The sequence below is a fragment of the Nomascus leucogenys genome, chromosome 6, assembly GCF_006542625.1.
Source record: "Nomascus leucogenys isolate Asia chromosome 6, Asia_NLE_v1, whole genome shotgun sequence".
NCBI classification, from domain to species: Eukaryota; Metazoa; Chordata; class Mammalia; order Primates; family Hylobatidae; genus Nomascus; species Nomascus leucogenys.
The window spans coordinates 56,319,706-56,337,564 of record NC_044386.1 but is presented as its reverse complement, the minus strand read 5'-3'; the positions used below and the strand labels follow the sequence as shown (position 1 = coordinate 56,337,564).

General features: G+C 44.1%; 1 protein-coding gene across 1 annotated transcript in view; it reads left to right on the top strand.

Moving 5' to 3' along the window:
* The window catches only part of SORD (sorbitol dehydrogenase), a 40,567-nt gene that overhangs the window by 6,872 nt on the left and 15,836 nt on the right, over window positions 1-17,859 (top strand). The window contains exons 2-3 of the mRNA XM_030814146.1: window positions 9,348-9,381; window positions 12,172-12,336. Coding sequence (XP_030670006.1) covers window positions 9,348-9,381; window positions 12,172-12,336 — 199 coding nt within the window. The remainder of the gene's footprint in view (window positions 1-9,347; window positions 9,382-12,171; window positions 12,337-17,859) is intronic.

Below are 17,859 nucleotides of genomic sequence, written 5' to 3'. Positions count from 1 at the left end.
TGGTTTGTGAGTATGCAAAAAAGGTTAAAGTGAAGACACCACTCAAAAGTGGGCAAAACAGTGTAGAAAACTACTTAGGAAAGGTTAGGTATATGTAAAATAGGTGAAGGGTGGGGATCAATCAGAGGAAAGCATCCAAACAGAAAGACAAGTTCTCGATCCAGTCCCAGGATTTAACTTGTAGCTTGGCTTTCAGGCTTTAAACTGTCTTCTACTCGGAGGTGGAATTTCATTGGGTACCCACCCCTATCTGCCTAGGCATTTGGCCACTTCCTTTTGCTATCAAAAGCAGGAGAAGCAAGCAATATCACAAACATGATTTTACCATTCTATAAAAGCAGCCCTGTTCTAAGGGGAGACCCTGGAATTATGGATGTAGGGGAAATTTCTCTTTAAAACTGCAAGACACATGCACATGTATGTTTATTGCGGCACTATTCACAATAGCAAAGAGTTGGAACCAACCCAAATGTCCAACAACGATAGACTGGATTAAGAAAATGTGGCACATATACACCATGGAATACTATGCAGCCATAAAAAATGATGAGTTCACGTCCTTTGTAGGGACATGGATGAAACTGGAAAACATCATTCTCAGTAAACTATTGCAAGGACAAAAAACCAAACACCGCATGTTCTCACTCATAGGTGGGAATTGAACAATGAGAACTCATGGACACAGGAAGGGGAACATCACACTGCGGGGACTGTTGTGGGGTTGGGGGAGGGGGGAGGGACAGCATTAGGAGATATACCTAATGCTAAATGACGAGTTAATGGGTGCAGGAAATCAACATGGCACATGGATACATATGTAACAAACCTGCACATTGTGCACATGTACCCTAAAACCTAAAGTATAATAAAAAATAAATAAATAAATAAATATTTAAAAAAAAAAACAAAAAAAAACTGCATGACAGAAATTAAGAAGGAGGAGAAATATGTACACGCAGATACAATATTAGCATCTAACTTAGAAGTCTTTTAGTGTGGCTGTTAAAGCTGGCAGTTTTCCCCAAATCAGGTTTACGCTAAGAACATTAATTACCAGGGAAAATATATTCAAATTTTGCAAAGTAATATTCAATTCAGCAATTTTAAAAAACACGGAAATATTCAATTACATAGACCTGAGCACAGTGAGCACTTATCAAGATCACGGACAGACTAGAGCATCCAACAAAGCTCAGAGACTTCGAATTTTTGCTCCATATATAGAACCATTTAATAAGATCATGTATGGTTATGTTCATACACTTTGAATTAGGAGGAAATTTTAATATATTTATCCCTGATGAAAATTAAATAGTCCCTAACTATCCTGTGTGGATTCAATGCTAGGTGCTGGAGAAGTGCAAAGGAGAGAAAGGAGTCACCTCTCCAGAGGGGAGGCTTCTTGCAGGAGGTGATGCCTGAGCACCAGTCCCAGTAACCAACTGCCTATTGGACAGCTGTGATGTCAGGTTCCAGCTTACTTGTGCTGACTCCGACCAGGAGCCCAGAGGTTTCACAATAATTCAATGGCCAATTAAATGTGAGGCTTTCACATACCAACAATCATGCAAATATATTCAACACACGCAGGCAGTGATAGGGGAAGTCAGGGCGGGCATGGTGGTTCCCACCTGTAATCTCAGCACTTTGGGAAGCTGAGGTGGGAGGATCACTTGAGGCCAGGAGTTTGAGACCAGCCTGGGGAAGACCTCGTCTCTACAAAAAATGTAAAAAGTAGCTGGGTGTGATAGCACACTCCTGTAGTCACAGCTACTCAGCAAGCTGAAGTGGGAGGATCGTTTGAGCCCAGGAGTTCGAGATTGTGGTGAGCTATTAATATGCCAGCCTGGGCTACAGAATGAGAACCCATCTCTTAAAAAAAAAAAAAAAAAAAAAAACACAGAGGGAACGAACCATGGCAAGTAGCTCCAGGCACCAGCACGCTAACTGATGAACCGATTTGGATTTCCCTTGAAACAACAAAGTAGGAGGAGTGTTGTTGCTGTTCTTCTCCCAGCAGAACTTACGGCAGCCTCTGTTGGTGAGGAGGAGGCCTCAGAGTTCTCACGGGCAGAGCTTCTACAGGCTCTCGGCCATGGTCACTTTCTTTGCTGTCTTTATACTCTGCACAGGAATGTCCACTGTCATATCTTAGCCACCTTTTGGCTTCACTTTCTTATTTTATTTTATAAAATTAATTTTGGAGACAGGGTTTCACCATGTTGCCCAGACTGGTCTGGAACTTCTGAGTTTAAGCAATCCACCTGCCTCGGCCTCCCAAAGTGCTGAGATTACCAGTGTGAGCCATCCCACCTGGCCTTGGCTTCACTTTCTTGTCAAGTTTTGGGGTTGCCTGGCCACAACAGGTGTTGTCATATCAGTCCCACATACATATGCTTATCACTTTGAGCAGTCAGCAGTTTCACTGTGAGCTGAGTCACTTATCATTGTGACTCCATTTTGTTGGTGAAAACAACCCAGATGTTATTCAAGTAATGAACATTCTTTAAATGTGGGATATAGATATACAATGGAATATTATTCAGCCCTGAAAAAAAGTTTTGTCACATGCTGTGTTAAAAATAAACCTTGAGAATATTATGTTAATAAAAACAAGCCAGTGACAAAGTGACAGATAGTGTGTGATTCCACTTATATGAAATAACTAGCCAAACTCACAAAAAGTAGAATGGTGTTTGTTAAGGGCTGCTGAGGGGGTAAAATGGGCAGTTGCTACTTAACAGGTATTCAGTTTCAGGTTTACAAGACATAAAATTCTAGAGTTCTGTTGTATAACAATGTAAATATAGACAACCATATTGAATTATACACCTAAAATGATTTAAGATGGTAAATTTTGTTATGTATTTTACCACAATATATTTTTATAAAACAATAACAAGAAGAAAAAAAGACTCCATTTTGAGACATTTAGAATCACAAAACATTATTGTATATCAATAGCCCCACCTGGATGTCCCAAGACACCTCAGTCCCAGCATATCCAAACCTAAGTGTCTCGTAATTCTTGTAGGAATTTGGGAGTCATCCAGATGCCTCACTTCCCACGTCCTGCGGGATCTGAAAGAAGGAGAGGGATTAGGCAATGGGAAAGGGTGAGTGTGGTGTAGTTGGAGGTAAGATGGGGGCATGGTGGCCACCACGTGAGGGGTTTAGGAGTCTTCAGGGTCACTGGCAACTTGATACAGATTTGCATTTCAGCAAGATTGTTATCAGCAGAACAAAGTTGAATGGAGCCAGGAGAGCTTGGGCTGGAGACCAGCTCATTGGACCTTGGGAGGACATTCTACCTCCTACTTTGACCTCAAGTTTGCCAGGACCAACGCAGCTAGAACAAAGCCTCTCATGGCAAAATAGCCAATTGGGAAACCTTTGAATTTTCCTCCCACCCTCAAAACACCCTTCAGGCACTCAAGGGAAAAGCAAAATGGAAGGGGAAAGGAAGAAAAACAGGGTCTCTTGGGCTCTGCAGGTGTGCAGGGCAGCCCTCCACAGGCCCACAGGAGGCTTGGCAGCAGGGAGCAGGTGACTCTGTGCATCTGGGATGAGACCAGCACCTTCCCCATACTCTGCTAGCCGTCCCCCACCCTAAGACAGTGGGAGCACATTGCACTCTTTCCACAACTGGCAGAGTCAAGCCTAAAAACTGCTAGAATCCCTTCACTTTCTTCCAAATTCCAGCCTTGTAAAGAGTGGTCAGATTTTCTTAATGTTGATATGAAAACCATGAGAATATAGTTGTCCTCGGTATCCTGGAGTAGGGGAAGAACTGGCTCCAGGAACCCTTTGTGGATGCCAGAATCCAAGGATTCTCAAGTCCCTTGTTTGTGATAAAATGGTGTAGTATTTGCATATAACCTACATGCATCCTCCCATCTACTTTAAATCCCCCTAGATTACCTCTAATACCTAACACAATGTAAATGCTCTGTAAATAATTGTTATACAGTATTTTTCATTTGCTTTATTTTTATTGTTGTATTGCTATTTTTTATTTTTTGAATATTTTTGTTCTGAGGTTTGGTTGAATCCAGGATGCACAACACAACTTTTCTACAAAATAATTTAAAATACTTGTCAAAAGATAAAATTACTGCAATTTAATTTAAAAGATTTTCTTTGGCTTTATTTGCAATTCTAGAATTGGGCAACACTTCATTCCATAAAATAGCATGTGTTCCAGTAAGGTAAACGAGGAGGTTGGTTTTACAGACAGAAAAGAGCTAAAGAAAGCAGAAACACAAGAAAAAGCAGATTGGTCATTTCACTTATTTTCCTTGTAAGGTGGGAACAGCGAAATAGAACAACAGAAAAATAACTGATTGGTTAAGATCAGGTTTCTTCAGGTCATTTTTTTTTTTTTGGTAAGGATTAAAGTAGAGGGAATTTTATTATCACGCTGACTGAAACTGGCCTGTTTGGGATATTTGGCTGTTGTCTCTCCTGATTTCTCTGAAGGTCATATAACAACTTAGTTTTGCTTTGATGATGTGGAACTTTAGTATGAGGGGCTCCATTTTGGGTTTTTAATTCTGTTCTCTTGGGGCCCAGTGCAGGAGCAAAACAGTGGCCTCCTGTAATTTCTATTTAACATGCTTTACTCTTATCAAAAGGACAAGATTGTCCAGGGTTGTTTCAACCATAGTGTGAGCTAATTATGGAAAAAGAACTTTGATTTTACTTCTTTTGTAATAAGAGTGAACGTATTTACTGAGTCGGCATTCCCTTTCATGATTATCATTATATGAAGGAGGAAATTGGGGCACACAGGGGTTACATAACTACCCTGAGGTCACGCAGCTGGTGGGGGAAGCCTGGGTTGGGTGTAAACAGGCAGTTCCAGAGTCTGAGTTCACTGTGCCACTCAGGTTGGCTGGAGGAGGGAAAAGGCATCTTCCTTCCATTTCTCCTTGTGTTGAGGCCGTTGCTACAACCCAAGCAAGACATGTTGAGGGAATCAACTCAGTCATGCAAGTGGAAGTAGAGGAAAAGGGGCCAATGACGACATAGCTAGGAAATATCTATTTAGGCTAATGTAAAAAATGGATTTAGGAAAAGCAAGATAACATTTAGTATGTGAGAGGTACCTGAGATGATTCCATGTCCCCACAGAGAGTACTTCCTGAAGTATTTCCATGAGTTACTTCAGGAGTGGGCTGGTGGGGCAGTGGGAGGAGCTGAAGGGGATAGAAGGGAGAGTATATATGTGATTCAGATATGTATTTCTGACTTGAAGTGAAATATGCTGGAAAACTCACACAACTATGGTAAAGAAGAATTACCCAATTCCTTTTAACCCTCTTGTATAGTCACTCATTAAAAGATAAGGAATTCGGCCAGGCACGGTGGCTCACGCCTGTAATCCCAGCACTTTGGGAGGCAGAGGCAGGCAGATCACTTGAGGCCAGGAGTTCGAGACCAGCCTGGCCAACATGGTGAAACCCCATCTCTACCAAAAATAGAAAAAAATTAGCCACGCAGCGTGGCATGCACCTGTAATCCCAGCTACTCAGGAGGCTGAGGTGGGAGGATGGGAGGATCACTTGAGTTCAGGAGGGCGAGGCTGCAGTGAGCCGAGATCGTGCCACTGCACTCTAGCCTGAGTGCAGTGACATCTGACATCAGGGATGGCTGATGAGTTACATAAATAAATAAATAAATAAATAAATAAATAAATAAATAAATAGAAATTCGTTTAGGAAACCTTGAATATGATTGAGATGACAAAACCTTTGGGAATGAGAAAAAAAGGAGCTGTGGAGATAAAAGTGAAAGTTCGGGATCTCAGAGAAGCTAAGAAACTTTGGTAGATCAGAAATAGGATAAATGGAAGAGTGTCTGAGACAGAAAAAGAGATTAAGCAAACAGAGGATTGTGGCCAACATCATGGCAAGGAAACATGAAAAGCAAGATTTTTAGTAACCGTGCTGTAATAACTTTCTAAAACATTATGGTCTCCACAGTGTGCTTAGGGCAATATTTACAAACCTACGGGCTGATGTTAAAATGGTTTTGTGCTCAGGTAGCATGTCTCCTACAGAGACAGGAGGCAGGAGACAAACCTGAGGTGTAAGGGTAATTAAAATCAGCAAGAAAAAGAATGGTAAAAGAAAGTTGATGTGCAGGGAGAGGAATTTATTTTAACTTCTCCATCAAGTGTGTTCCGCTATAGGCACAGCACAGGGTGTTGGCACAGCACCCTCTAGTGTCTGGGAGAGTCACTGCACCTTTGCTGTGTGGTAGGAGCACAGTTGTTCAGGTCTGTTAACTTGAATAAATATTTACAGTAGTTTTCTCTCTAGTGACCCAGGGCCTACTTGGTGTGCCTGACTGTTGTTCTAAGCTTTAGTCTTACCACCTCTCCACCTCCAAATGGGGCGTTCAGGCCTGGCCTGGCTGGAGGCAAGGCTATGAATTGTATGCTGTGGAACTGTCTTTCAGTGTCTGTGAATTTGCCTACTAGTGCCTTTAGCAGGGAAGGTGGGGTGCTCTCCCATGTTTGAAATAAAGGCCTTAGTCTTTAGTTTCAATTTAACCTGCAGGTTAACATTTCACGCAGTATAATGCAGCCATAAAAAAGAATGAGATCATGTCTTTTTCAGGGACATGGATGAAGCTGGAAGCCATTATTCTCAGCAAACTAACACAGGAACAGAAAAGCAAATACCACTTCATATAAGTGGGAGTTGAACAGTGAGAACACATGGACACAGGGAGGGGACCATCACACACTGGGGTCTGTCGGGGGATGGGGGGCAAGGGGAGGGAGGGCATTAGGAGAAATAGCTAATGCATGTGGGGCTTCAAAACTAGATGACGGGTTGATAGGTGCAGCAAACCAGCGTGGCACATGTATACTTATGTAACAAACCTCAGGTTCTGCACATGTATCCCAGAACTTAAAGTTAAAAAAAAAAATCCACGTGGTATAACAGAAGCATCACTTTACACAGCGGTCCCTGATGTCTGATGTGGGACCAGCAACAACTTTGAGGAAGGTTTTTGTGACAATCAGCTATCTTGAGATAGCTATTTCTAGACTGATTACTTCCCTCCCTCCCATCCTCCCTTCCTTCCTTCCTTCCTTCCTTCCTTCCTTCCTTCCTTCCTTCTTTCCGATGTAGCCAGTCTAAATTATTAAGAGATAAAAAAACTCCCTTAAGCCCTTTTTCCCCATAAGGCTGCTTTGGATGCAGCTCCACCATTTACTACCTTAGTGTTACCATGGGCGGGTTCCTCAGTCTCATCATATGAAAAGGGGACAATAGTAGGATGTACCATGTGGGGTTTCTGCGAGTATTAAATGAGGTAATGCCTATAAAGCACACAGTACCCGACACGAAGAAGCCATTGAGCAATGTCAGCTAGGCAGCAATAGCATGAAAGCTTTGAGCTTTGTTTCACTGGAGAAGAGGTTCAAATTAGCACTGAGCCTCTTCAACAGAAAGGGCTGGTAACTTGAGATGAGTGAAAACCTCTGACCTTCCTTGGAAACACTAGTTTGGATAGTGGTTATTTAACAAATAGAAACACTTGAGTTTGGGGCCAAGCAGTGTACCTGATGCTAAAGAGATGGAAGGCGTGGTCTTTGGCTTCAAGGTGTTTATTATCGTGTTAGGAAAAATAAAAAGCCACTGATCACTAAGCACAGTGACAGTACTGAGCAGCATTTGTCTAGTGCCCTTTGGTGTTGTTTAGTGTGGTGGGGCTGCCTATAAAAGCAGCTAGATAGGCCCTTTTGGAAGGAGGTAAGCATTGAACAGTGCCCCCTCCCAGAGCTTTCTTCATGGGGCCCAGCTCTGACGTTCTCATCACTTGTTTGGCAGCTCTTTGCACCACCCCTGAAGGAGAAAAGACATATTCCACCTTGGGCCTACAGCAGAGTACCGTGGAAGCAGGCTTCATCCACTCTCTGGTAGCATGACCTTGACCAAGTTATTTAACTTCCCAGCTTCGAGTTTCTCATTTCCAAACTAAGTGCTATGGTGAAGATAGAGTCCAGCCTACTGTCTGGCACATGGCAGGTGCTGTGAACATTTCCATCTCTCTCTCTTCTTTTTTTTTTGAGACGGAATCTCACCCTGTCACCCAGGCTGGAGTGCAGTGGCACAATCTTGGCTCACTGCTACCTCCATCTCCCGGGTTCAAGCAATTCTCCTGCCTCAGCCTGCTGAGTAGCTGAGACTACAGGCACGTGCCACCATGCCCGGCTAATTTTTGTGGTTTTGATAGAGATGGGTGTCACCATGTTGGCCAGGCTGGTCTCAAACTCCTGACCTCAAGTGATCCACCCGCATCAGCCTCCCAAAGTGCTGGGATTACAGGCATGAGCCACTGCGCCTGGGTACATCTCTTTTCTTGGTTACCTTCAAAGAATAAAATGAACACTTGGATTTGCCCACTCAGTGGCCTTCCTTGTCACTAGGACTTTCCTAGCCCATTGACAATGAGGAAAGAAGGCTTAGTAAACAACACTACTACAACTACTGCTGCTGCTGCTACTACTACTAGCTGTGAACACCAGAATAGCTCAGATTGCTTTTGAACCTGTGAGAGGGGCCAAAATGCAGGTCTTATGTGTTCCCAAGGGGCCCCTAAAATGCCACATGGGAAGTTTAGGAAAAGAGGACCAGGTATCAGTCTTCGTGCTGATGTAAAGGAAAGAGGTTGGCAGCACAGACACTTTCTCCTACCTGTCTAGAGGGAAACATCCTCATGTGCAACTGTCGGAAACGCCTGCAAACTTTCCCTGGAGGAGTTTGTCAGACCAAACAAATCTGTATCTAAGAACATGTTTTTCCAGGAAGGCAGGATCTGATATGGATGGCAGATCTAGAGACCCAAAGATCCCTTCTGCCTAGAGTTACCTGGACTGTGCTTTTTCCTTAGTCCTGGCGAAGTTGCACCAGTGGGTGGGATGAGGTCAGCAATTAGAGTCAGCTCTTCCTCGGTTAGGATTGTGCCTTCGGCTTGTAGGCTGTTTCCCAGGGAGGGAACCCAGCGTCAGAACTTTATCTCACCCTGTGACATGTCACTAGAGACAACAAGTGTGGTCCTCTGTATGCTCTGTGAGTATGCTGGGCATGCTGCTGTTGGGTCCGTCACTGCGTGATGCAAAAAAGTGAGGGAGGGCTAGGCAGGTGTGTGCAGCGTGCCATTTAGCATATCCCCTCAGGCAGGCACCCAGGAGCAGTGTGATCTGAGCTTGTGTTAATTCTAAGAAGAAATAAACTAATGATGAAACTCCAATTGTTTCTAACAGAAAATGTTCATAAGGTAAAGTTATTATGCATGCTAAATGATTTTTTTAATTTTGTTTCTTTTAGGAGAACTATCCTATCCCTGAACCAGGCCCAAATGGTAAGTTCTTGGGAAACATGACTTATATTTTGTTATTTCCTGTTGTTTCCTTTGGAGTCACATGTATATTGTTCCCTTACCTCTCTTTTCCTACTGTTTATTACTTTCGCGTCCATTAAAAATCTATGCTTTTGTTAGGCTGAGAACAGGGTCTACTGTCCACAGCATGACTTGGTGGGAAATTTATCTTGGCTGCTACATGAAATAAAAAGAATAGTGATAGAATCAGAAAAATTACCGCACCAGACCACTGACCTGTCCCAAAGACTTTTTGATGTGAAGTATATGGACCAATGACAGAATTCTTCCTCTTTTGACCTAATGACAGTGTACCCTATCTATCAGAAGCTGCTGTTGGAGTGGCCAAGTGTCCTAACCCTAACCCAAACTTTGAAACGGAGTGAGTCTACAGAACTTAATCTTTAACAAAGGGAGCATCATGCCAGCTTTCCTCACTCCCCAGGAAGGCCAGTCACCGAAGTGTGGGGCAGCCCAGGACCTACTGTCCAGTGGCGGTGCGAGGGGCTGCATGAGGCCCTGTCCCCTGCCCTAATCAACCAAGCACAGAAAGTGAGTGAGCACACTGGGGCAGGGTTTCCAGCACCTTTACTCCATTCCTTCCAGGCCTCTCACTTGCTAAGCCTGTGGGGCTTAGCTGACATGCTGACACCCAAGGTGGCATCTGCAACTTCCCAGCTTTGGGTTTCTCATGTACAAACTGAGTGCTATGGTGAGGATAAAGTCCAGCTCACTGTCTGCACATGGCAGGTGCTATGAACATTTCCATCTCTTTTTTTCTGTTGGCTTGGGCAGATCCGTGCTGACAGCTTTCTAATCCCTCCCATCCCTGGAATTCCACTTTGTCATAATCATGCAGGACCCTGAAGTGAGGCTGGGGACAATGGGCAGAGTGTCTGTAGATATTCACCCTCCCCCTCTCACACCTAGACAGTCAGGTCCCCTTTCTGCCCTTGAGGAGTTGGGGGTGTCCTTTCCCACTTTGTCCTACCTCACTCCAGAACCGCAGCTTCTGGGTGAACATCAGATCGAAGGCAGCTTTCCTGGTAGATCCAGAGCTTTGCTACTGAAAGGTCAGTTGGGTTATCGACTTGTAAGTGGTAAGAATATAGACTAGACAGAATATAGCCATTCTATGGGTGCTGAGTAAGTATTGCATAGTTAGGGTTCAAGGATTTTCACCAAGATACCATGTTCAGAGAAGTGAAAGAATTACCTCACTGTGTCCTGAAAAGTTGACTGTTGATTCCAGAAGTGGCCAAACGAGGGCTGTCTTGGACCCAGAGTACAAGCTTGGCTCCTGGTATAGCTTTTCTCCCTGAAGCAGCATTCTGCTCGCACTCTGTCACTTGCTCCACTTGCATTTGAAGGGAAAAGAGTGCATTTCGTTCTAGCAAGTCAAATCTAATCTCTCGCTACCAATTGCTACTTCAAGAGAGGAAATTCTGAGATGATTTTCCTAACTCAAATGACTTTTCCCTGCATTTGACCTGAGAATTCACCCTGCCATTTCTTACTCTCTTCACTAAAACTAAGGAGGAAGAAAGTTCTGAAGCGCCACCCCTGGTAGTCTGTGGCAAGTGCAGTGCATAGCAGAGATGTGGGTCTCTGTCTTTCTAAGGCAGAGTGTTTTCAGGGAGATAACCATCATCTCAGTCAGAGACGATGGCACTTATTGGTACTTATTCCACCAAAGGGGCTCAGTACCATCATTATTTTAAACTTAGAAAACTGGCCAGGCGCGGTGGCTCATGCCTGTAATCCCAGCACTTTGGGAGGCTGAGGCAGGCGGATCACCTGAGGTCATGAGTTCGAGACCAGCCTGGACAACATGGCGAAACCCTGTCTCTACTAAAAATACAAAAATTAGCTGGGCGTGGTGGCACATACCTGTAATCCCAGCTACTCGGGAGGCTGAGGCAGGAGAATTGGTTGAACCCGGGAGGTGGAGATTGCGGTGAGCCGAGATCCTGCCCTTGCACTCCAGTCTGGGTGACAGAGGGAGACTCTGTCTAAAAATAAATAAATAAATAAATAAATAATAAATAAATAGAGGAAAGAAAACAATAGGCATGAAGAACTCAACTTGATAGTTCACAAAATGTTGCCAAGCTGAGATTCTACCAGACCTTTTCTCATAAATAGATACGAATCACGCATAGCATATTAATTGTCTGGAAAGTTATCTTTTGGAAAATAGTTTGTTCTCTTAAGTGGTTGGTACATTTCATCCTACTAATGATATCTTGTTTACCCAGTGTATTGGTCAGTGTTGTCCAGAGAAGCAAAACCACTAAGATATACGTGTATGTATGTGTATGTGTGTGTGCACAAAGGTCAGGCTGGAAATTCAGGTAAGAGTTGATGTTGCAGTCTTGAGGAGAATTCCTTCTCCTTCAGGAAACCTCAGTCTTTGCTTTTAAGACCTTCAAACTGATTGGATGAGGCTCACCCACATTGTGGAGGGTAGTCTACTTTACTCAAAGTCTATTGGTTTAAAAGTTAACCATGCCCAACACGTACCTTCAAACAACCAGGCACTATAGCCTAGCCAAGTGGACACATAAAATTAGCCGTCACATGTGGAAGCTTGTTTGCCTTGCGAGACTTAATCAGGGTTGCTATGGAGCTTGTTTTCCTCCATGGCCTAAATTGTGTACCTGGCCTAGTAACCCAGCCCTCTCCCCTGGGCAGAGGGAAATCACTAGGTCACCTCAGAGTGATAGGGGTTCTTCCCTCTCTCACTGTTTTTTTCTTCCTTTCTTTTGTCAGAGGTGTTGCTGAGGATGCATTCTGTTGGAATCTGTGGCTCAGATGTCCACTACTGGGAGGATGGTCGAATTGGGAATTTTATTGTGAAAAAGCCCATGGTGCTGGGACATGAAGCTTCGGGAACAGTCGAAAAAGTGGGATCGTTGGTAAAGCACCTAAAACCAGGTCAGCAAGGTCCTTCGACTTATGTGTTCATTCAACACAAATATGTGTGCATGCTTTCTTTGGGCCAGGCCCTCTGTTAAGCTCTGGGTACAGCAGGGAACAAGACAATCTTGGTCCATATTCACATGGATCTTACCTTACACAAGAAAAGAGGGACCTGGAGCAGACAGATAGCTACTCAGTCACCATGTGTTAAGGGCAGTAGAGGAGAATGCAGGGTGTGCTTAGTGTATTTTACCCAGACCCTTGGTTCATTTGAGGACGGGACAATTAATCCAACATCCGGAGCCAAGTAAGAAATAAGCCAGGTAAAGGGCTGGAGAAAACATTTGAGGCACAGGAACTCAAACTGCCTTTATATGCTGTGAACCACGGCCTTGGATATAATGTTTGATTTTTATTAGATGGCTGGGAAACCACCATTATTCCTCCTAGATTTGCTTAATTCATTTTCCCAGAGGGAGAAATTCTCAGCTGTGGCAGCCTGTGTTGTTCCCTGATACCATGAATTAAATCCAAGTTGTCTTGGCATAGTTAGCTGTTGGCTTTAACCTTCCTTTACTGGTGAGGCTGCTGTGCAGCCTGGAAATAAGGTCACATTATTTGGGGGAAGGTGGAGGTTGACAGGAGGCCCCATCCTGTGTTAGTTATAAAGTTCTCTGAGCCCAACCACATGGAGAGGGATTGACCAGCTGTGAAGAAGTCAGGCATGTGTCTTGTTTAGGGATGTTAAGTCATTCATCATTAGCGGAAGTCAAGAAGGTTCCTGTAGTGTTATGAGGTTATTTCATAGTGGAATGTTTATAGCTTCCAACAGCCACTGATGATCGGTTCTCACCTGTGGGACAAAGTCTCTGACTATAAATTATAACAACGAGTGGGGTTCTCTAAATGTAAATTATAACAAGGGTTTAGTCAGTTGTCTACAATGAGCTCAGTCTTATGCCACGAGCCTTGAGGGATATAGAAAAATGAGCAGATATGGCCGGGCGCGGTGGCTCACGCTTGTAATCCCAGCACTTTGGGAGGCCGAGGCGGGCGGATCACGAGGTCAGGAGATCAAGACCATGGTGAAACCCTGTCTCTACTAAAAATACAAAAAATTAGCCGGGCGTGGTGGCGGGCACCTGTAGTCCCAGCTACTCGGAGAGGCTGAGGCAGGAGAATGGCGTGAACCCGGGAGGCGGAGCTTGCAGTGAGCCGAGATTGCGCCATTGCACTCCAGCCTGGGCGACAGAGCGAGACTCCGTCTCAAAAAAAAAAAAAAAAAAAAAAAAAAAAGAAAAATGAGCAGATATGATCCCTAGATGCTTAGATCTATATGGAAACACTAGATGTCAGGCCCTTCATAGATACCAGCAATTAGACAGCAAGCCCACAGGGTACAATTAGGTGTGGGAAAGAATAGGCTTTAGGAGTTCAAAGGGCATTTGTTGTGGGCAGAGGTGGTTAAAGAGTTCATGGAGGAGATAGGTCTTTGAGCTAGACATCTAACAGTAGTAACATTAATAAGAAGGTGGCTACTATTTATTGATTTGCTACGTTAGTCTCCATGTTAAACACTTAGATGTACAGTTCTTTCTTTCTTTCTTTCCTTTCTTTCTTTTTTTTTTTAGATGGAGTCTTGCTGTGTCACCCAGGCTGGAGTGCAGTGGTGCGATCTCGCCTTGCTGCAACCTCCACTTCCTGGTTCAAGTGATTCCCATGCCTCAGCCTCCCGAGTAGCTGGGATTATAGACATGCACCACCACACCTGGCTAATTTTTGTATTTTTGGTAGAGACAGGGCTTCACCATATTGGCCAGGCTGGTCTTGAACTCCTGACCTCAAGAGATCTGCCCACCTTGGCCTCCCAAAGTGCTGTAATTATGGGCCTGAGCCACTGCGCCTGGGCTATTTATTTCATTCTTGAAACAACTCTATGAGATAGGCATTATTATCTTCATTAATTGAAGAAGAAATTGAAGCCTGGTTATTGCCCAGGGTCACTCACTAGTTCGTCTCAGAGCTGGGATATCCCCCCTGGTCTTTTGGACTCTAGAGCAAGTGCTCAGAACCACTGGGCTACCCAGCATCTTCATACTTGAGAAAGATTTTATATTTGAATTATTGAAGAGGTCAGAGCTAATATTCTAGTTCAGAGGAAGCGAACAGGCTGGGTGCAGTGGCTCAGGCCTGTAATCCCAGCACTTTGGGAAGCTGCGGTGGGCAGATGACTTGAGGTCAGGGGTTTGAGACCTGCCTGGCCAATATGGTAAAACTCTGTCTAAAAATAGAAAAATTAGCCAGACATGGTGGCACGCACCTGTAATCCCAGCTACTTGGGAGGCTGAAGCAGGAGAATTGCCTGAACCCAGGAGGCGGAGGTTGCAGTGAGCTGAGATTGTGCCACTGCATGCCAGCTTTCCAGCCTTGGTGAGACACAGCGAGACTCCATCTCAAAAAAAAAAAAAAAAAATAGGACGCGAACAATAAAATTACAGATGCAAGAGTAACACATCTGGGTGCAGATAAGTCTGTGCTGCTCAGAGCAGAGGTTTTGTGTTGGAGAGTTATTGGAGATGATAAACATGCATAATCTTTATAAAAGTCTCCCTTTAAAAAGCACTTGGCTGGGCATGGTGGCTTACACCTGTAATCTCAGCACTTTGGGAGGCCGAGGCAGAAGAATTGCTTGAGCTCAGGAGTTTGAGACCAGCATGAGCAACAGAGGGAGACCCTGTCTCTACAAAAAATAAAATTAGCTGGGTGTGGTAGTGTGCACCTGTAGTTCCAGCTACTCAGGAGGCCGAGACAGAAGGATCACTTAAGCCCAGGAAGTTGAGGTTGCAGTGAGCCATGATTGCACCACTGCACTCCAGCTTGGGTGACACAGCAAGACTCTATCTCAAAAAAATAAATAAATAGAATTTAAAAAGCACTGTAAAACTGTGAAATGTCATGTTATCATAATATAATCATAATTAGAAGGTAAAACTGAATAATGTGAAAACTCCACCTGATTATGGAGGATCTTGAAGCCTAGGTGGAAGAATTCATCCTTAATAGCATAGGCCTAATTTGCAGAAAGTTCACTGGACAGGAGAGAAAGCAGAGGCAGTCAGAGGAGGTAGAAGGAAGAGACAAATATAAACATTTTTTTTTTTTGAGACGAAGTCTCACTCTGTTGTCCAGGCTGGAGTGTAGTGGTGCCATCTCAGCTCACTGCAACCTCTGCCTCCCAGGTTCAAGTGATTCTTGTGCCTCAGTCCCCTGAGTAGCTGGGATTACAGGCACACACCACCACGCCTGGCTAATTTTTGTATTTTTGATAGAGACTGGGTTTCACTATGTTTACCAAGCTGGTCTCAAACTCCTGACCTCAGGTGATCAGCCCTCCTCGGCCTCCCAGAGTGCTGGGATTACATAGGCATAAACCACCATGCCCAGCTAAATATAGACATATTTTGGTGGTCATAAGGATTTCTGTGGGTCCTTTTCTTTTCTTAGGATACAAAATTTGGATTTAAAGTTTTCATATGTTAACTTTGACTTGAAATTCTAATCAACTAATCTAGAAAGAAAACCACAACTCATTGAATATTTCCTAATGTTCATTTACAGAATTTAAACATATAAGTCAGCCGGGTGCAGTAGCTCACGCCTGAAATCCTAGCACTTTAGGAGGCCGATGCAGGCCGATCACTTGAGGTCAGGAGTTCGAGATCAGCCTGGCCAACATGGTGAAACCCCATCTCTACTAAAAATACAAAAATTAGCCAGATGTCGTGGTGTGCATCTGCAATCCCAGCTATTCAGGAGGCTGAGGCAGGAGAATTTCTTGAACCTGGGAGGTGGAGGTTGCAGTGAGCTGAGATCATGCCACTGCACTCCAGCCTGGGTGACAGAGCAAGACTCTGTCTCAAACAAACAAACAAACAAACATATAAGTCAATAACTCTAAGGCATGGAAGCATTCCTATTTTTTTTAAGACTAGTCAAGTGCAGTAGTGAGAAGCAGGGAAAGAGTAGAACAAGGAGTATTATCTGTAACTGACTATGAACAATCAATTAAGATGATGCACTACCTTCAGACCAGCCTTCACCACCTATTTTAATGAGCACTAACTATGTACCAGGACTCTACAGTATTCTGTGAGTACTTTCAACACAGAAAGACTTAGGAAAAATAGCTTATCATGTCCCTGCTGAATAAAGGCCAGACCTTCCATGGCCTCAGTAGGCCTCACCAGGTTCCTAACATCCTCTTCAGGCTCCAGAAGGCCCAAACACTAGTACAGAGGTGAGCGGACAGTCAAATCTCCACAGCTTATCACTGTGTGACCACCCGACCTTCTGTTTCCTCATCGCTAAAGCAGAGATAACACCATCTTGTTGGTTTATGGTGAGGGAAGGGAGATTTTGTGATGTGCCTTTCCTGGTACCTGACACACAATGGGCATTTGGTAAATGGCAGGACTGGATCCCACCATTATTAGTCAACTCTATTCTGTGTAGTAGGTTTAAGCGCCTCTTCCCAGTGGAGTTTGTCCATCAGACTTTTCCTGAATAACCAGGTACTGAGGCAGGATAAGGCCTGTGGGTCCTTTCCTGGGCTCCTGCCACATGGCTTCCTGCCTCCCTGGCGTTCAGCCGTGTTGGTCTCCAGCTTATTCTTGGCTGCTAGAGAGATTTCTGCTGTTCCCTGTGGAGTTAGTGCCTAAGCTCAGGCAGGAGGGTCCGCCAGGGTTTCTAGTCTGGTCTCTGATTAGCTGGTATGGGTCACTCCCCAGATTCAGACAGAGTTTAAATCCAATTGTAACTTTGATGTGTAGCAGCAATACCTGTGATATTAAAATCCCCTGTAAGTCTGCTTTCTGTTTTCTGCCAACATGGAGGCCATTGCTGTATTGACAGTGTATTTGGAGTTCCCCTACACAGGGCTGGGTACCTGCATGAAGATGAACCATCTAAACCATCCCAAAACCTCAGGATGACTATTTGTCCTCAATTACTCCTACCTCTCTCCCTTTCCTTTACAACAGAAAAGTGCTACTGTCTTTAACCAACTGCTTTTACTTGTCACATTCCAGGGGAAATTTTTGCCAATAAGTAATGCCCTTCTAGATACTAATGACATTTGTGTTCCATGGTTTGTTTCCCCCCAATCCACAAATTCTATGTTTAGCAATAAAAATTTGTCTAGCACAACACTAGACACTATGAAAAAATAATTATGGAGCAGAAGACTGACTAATCCTGAGGCATTCCCATCCTTGATGAGGAGGCAAAATAGTCATGAAAAACAACTAGGGATGGACGTGGTGGCTTACACCAGTAATCCCAGCACTTTGGGAGGCCAGCTCAGGAGTTTGAGACCAACCTGGGCAACATGGAAAAACCCTGTCTCTGCAAAAACGAAAACAAAAATCAGCCAGGCATGGTGGCATGCACCTATAGTCCCAGCTACTTGTAAAGCAGTCTAGGGTCAATATAGCAATCTCACTGTCCGAGGTGTTATCCAGAGTTCTTTGTCTCATGACC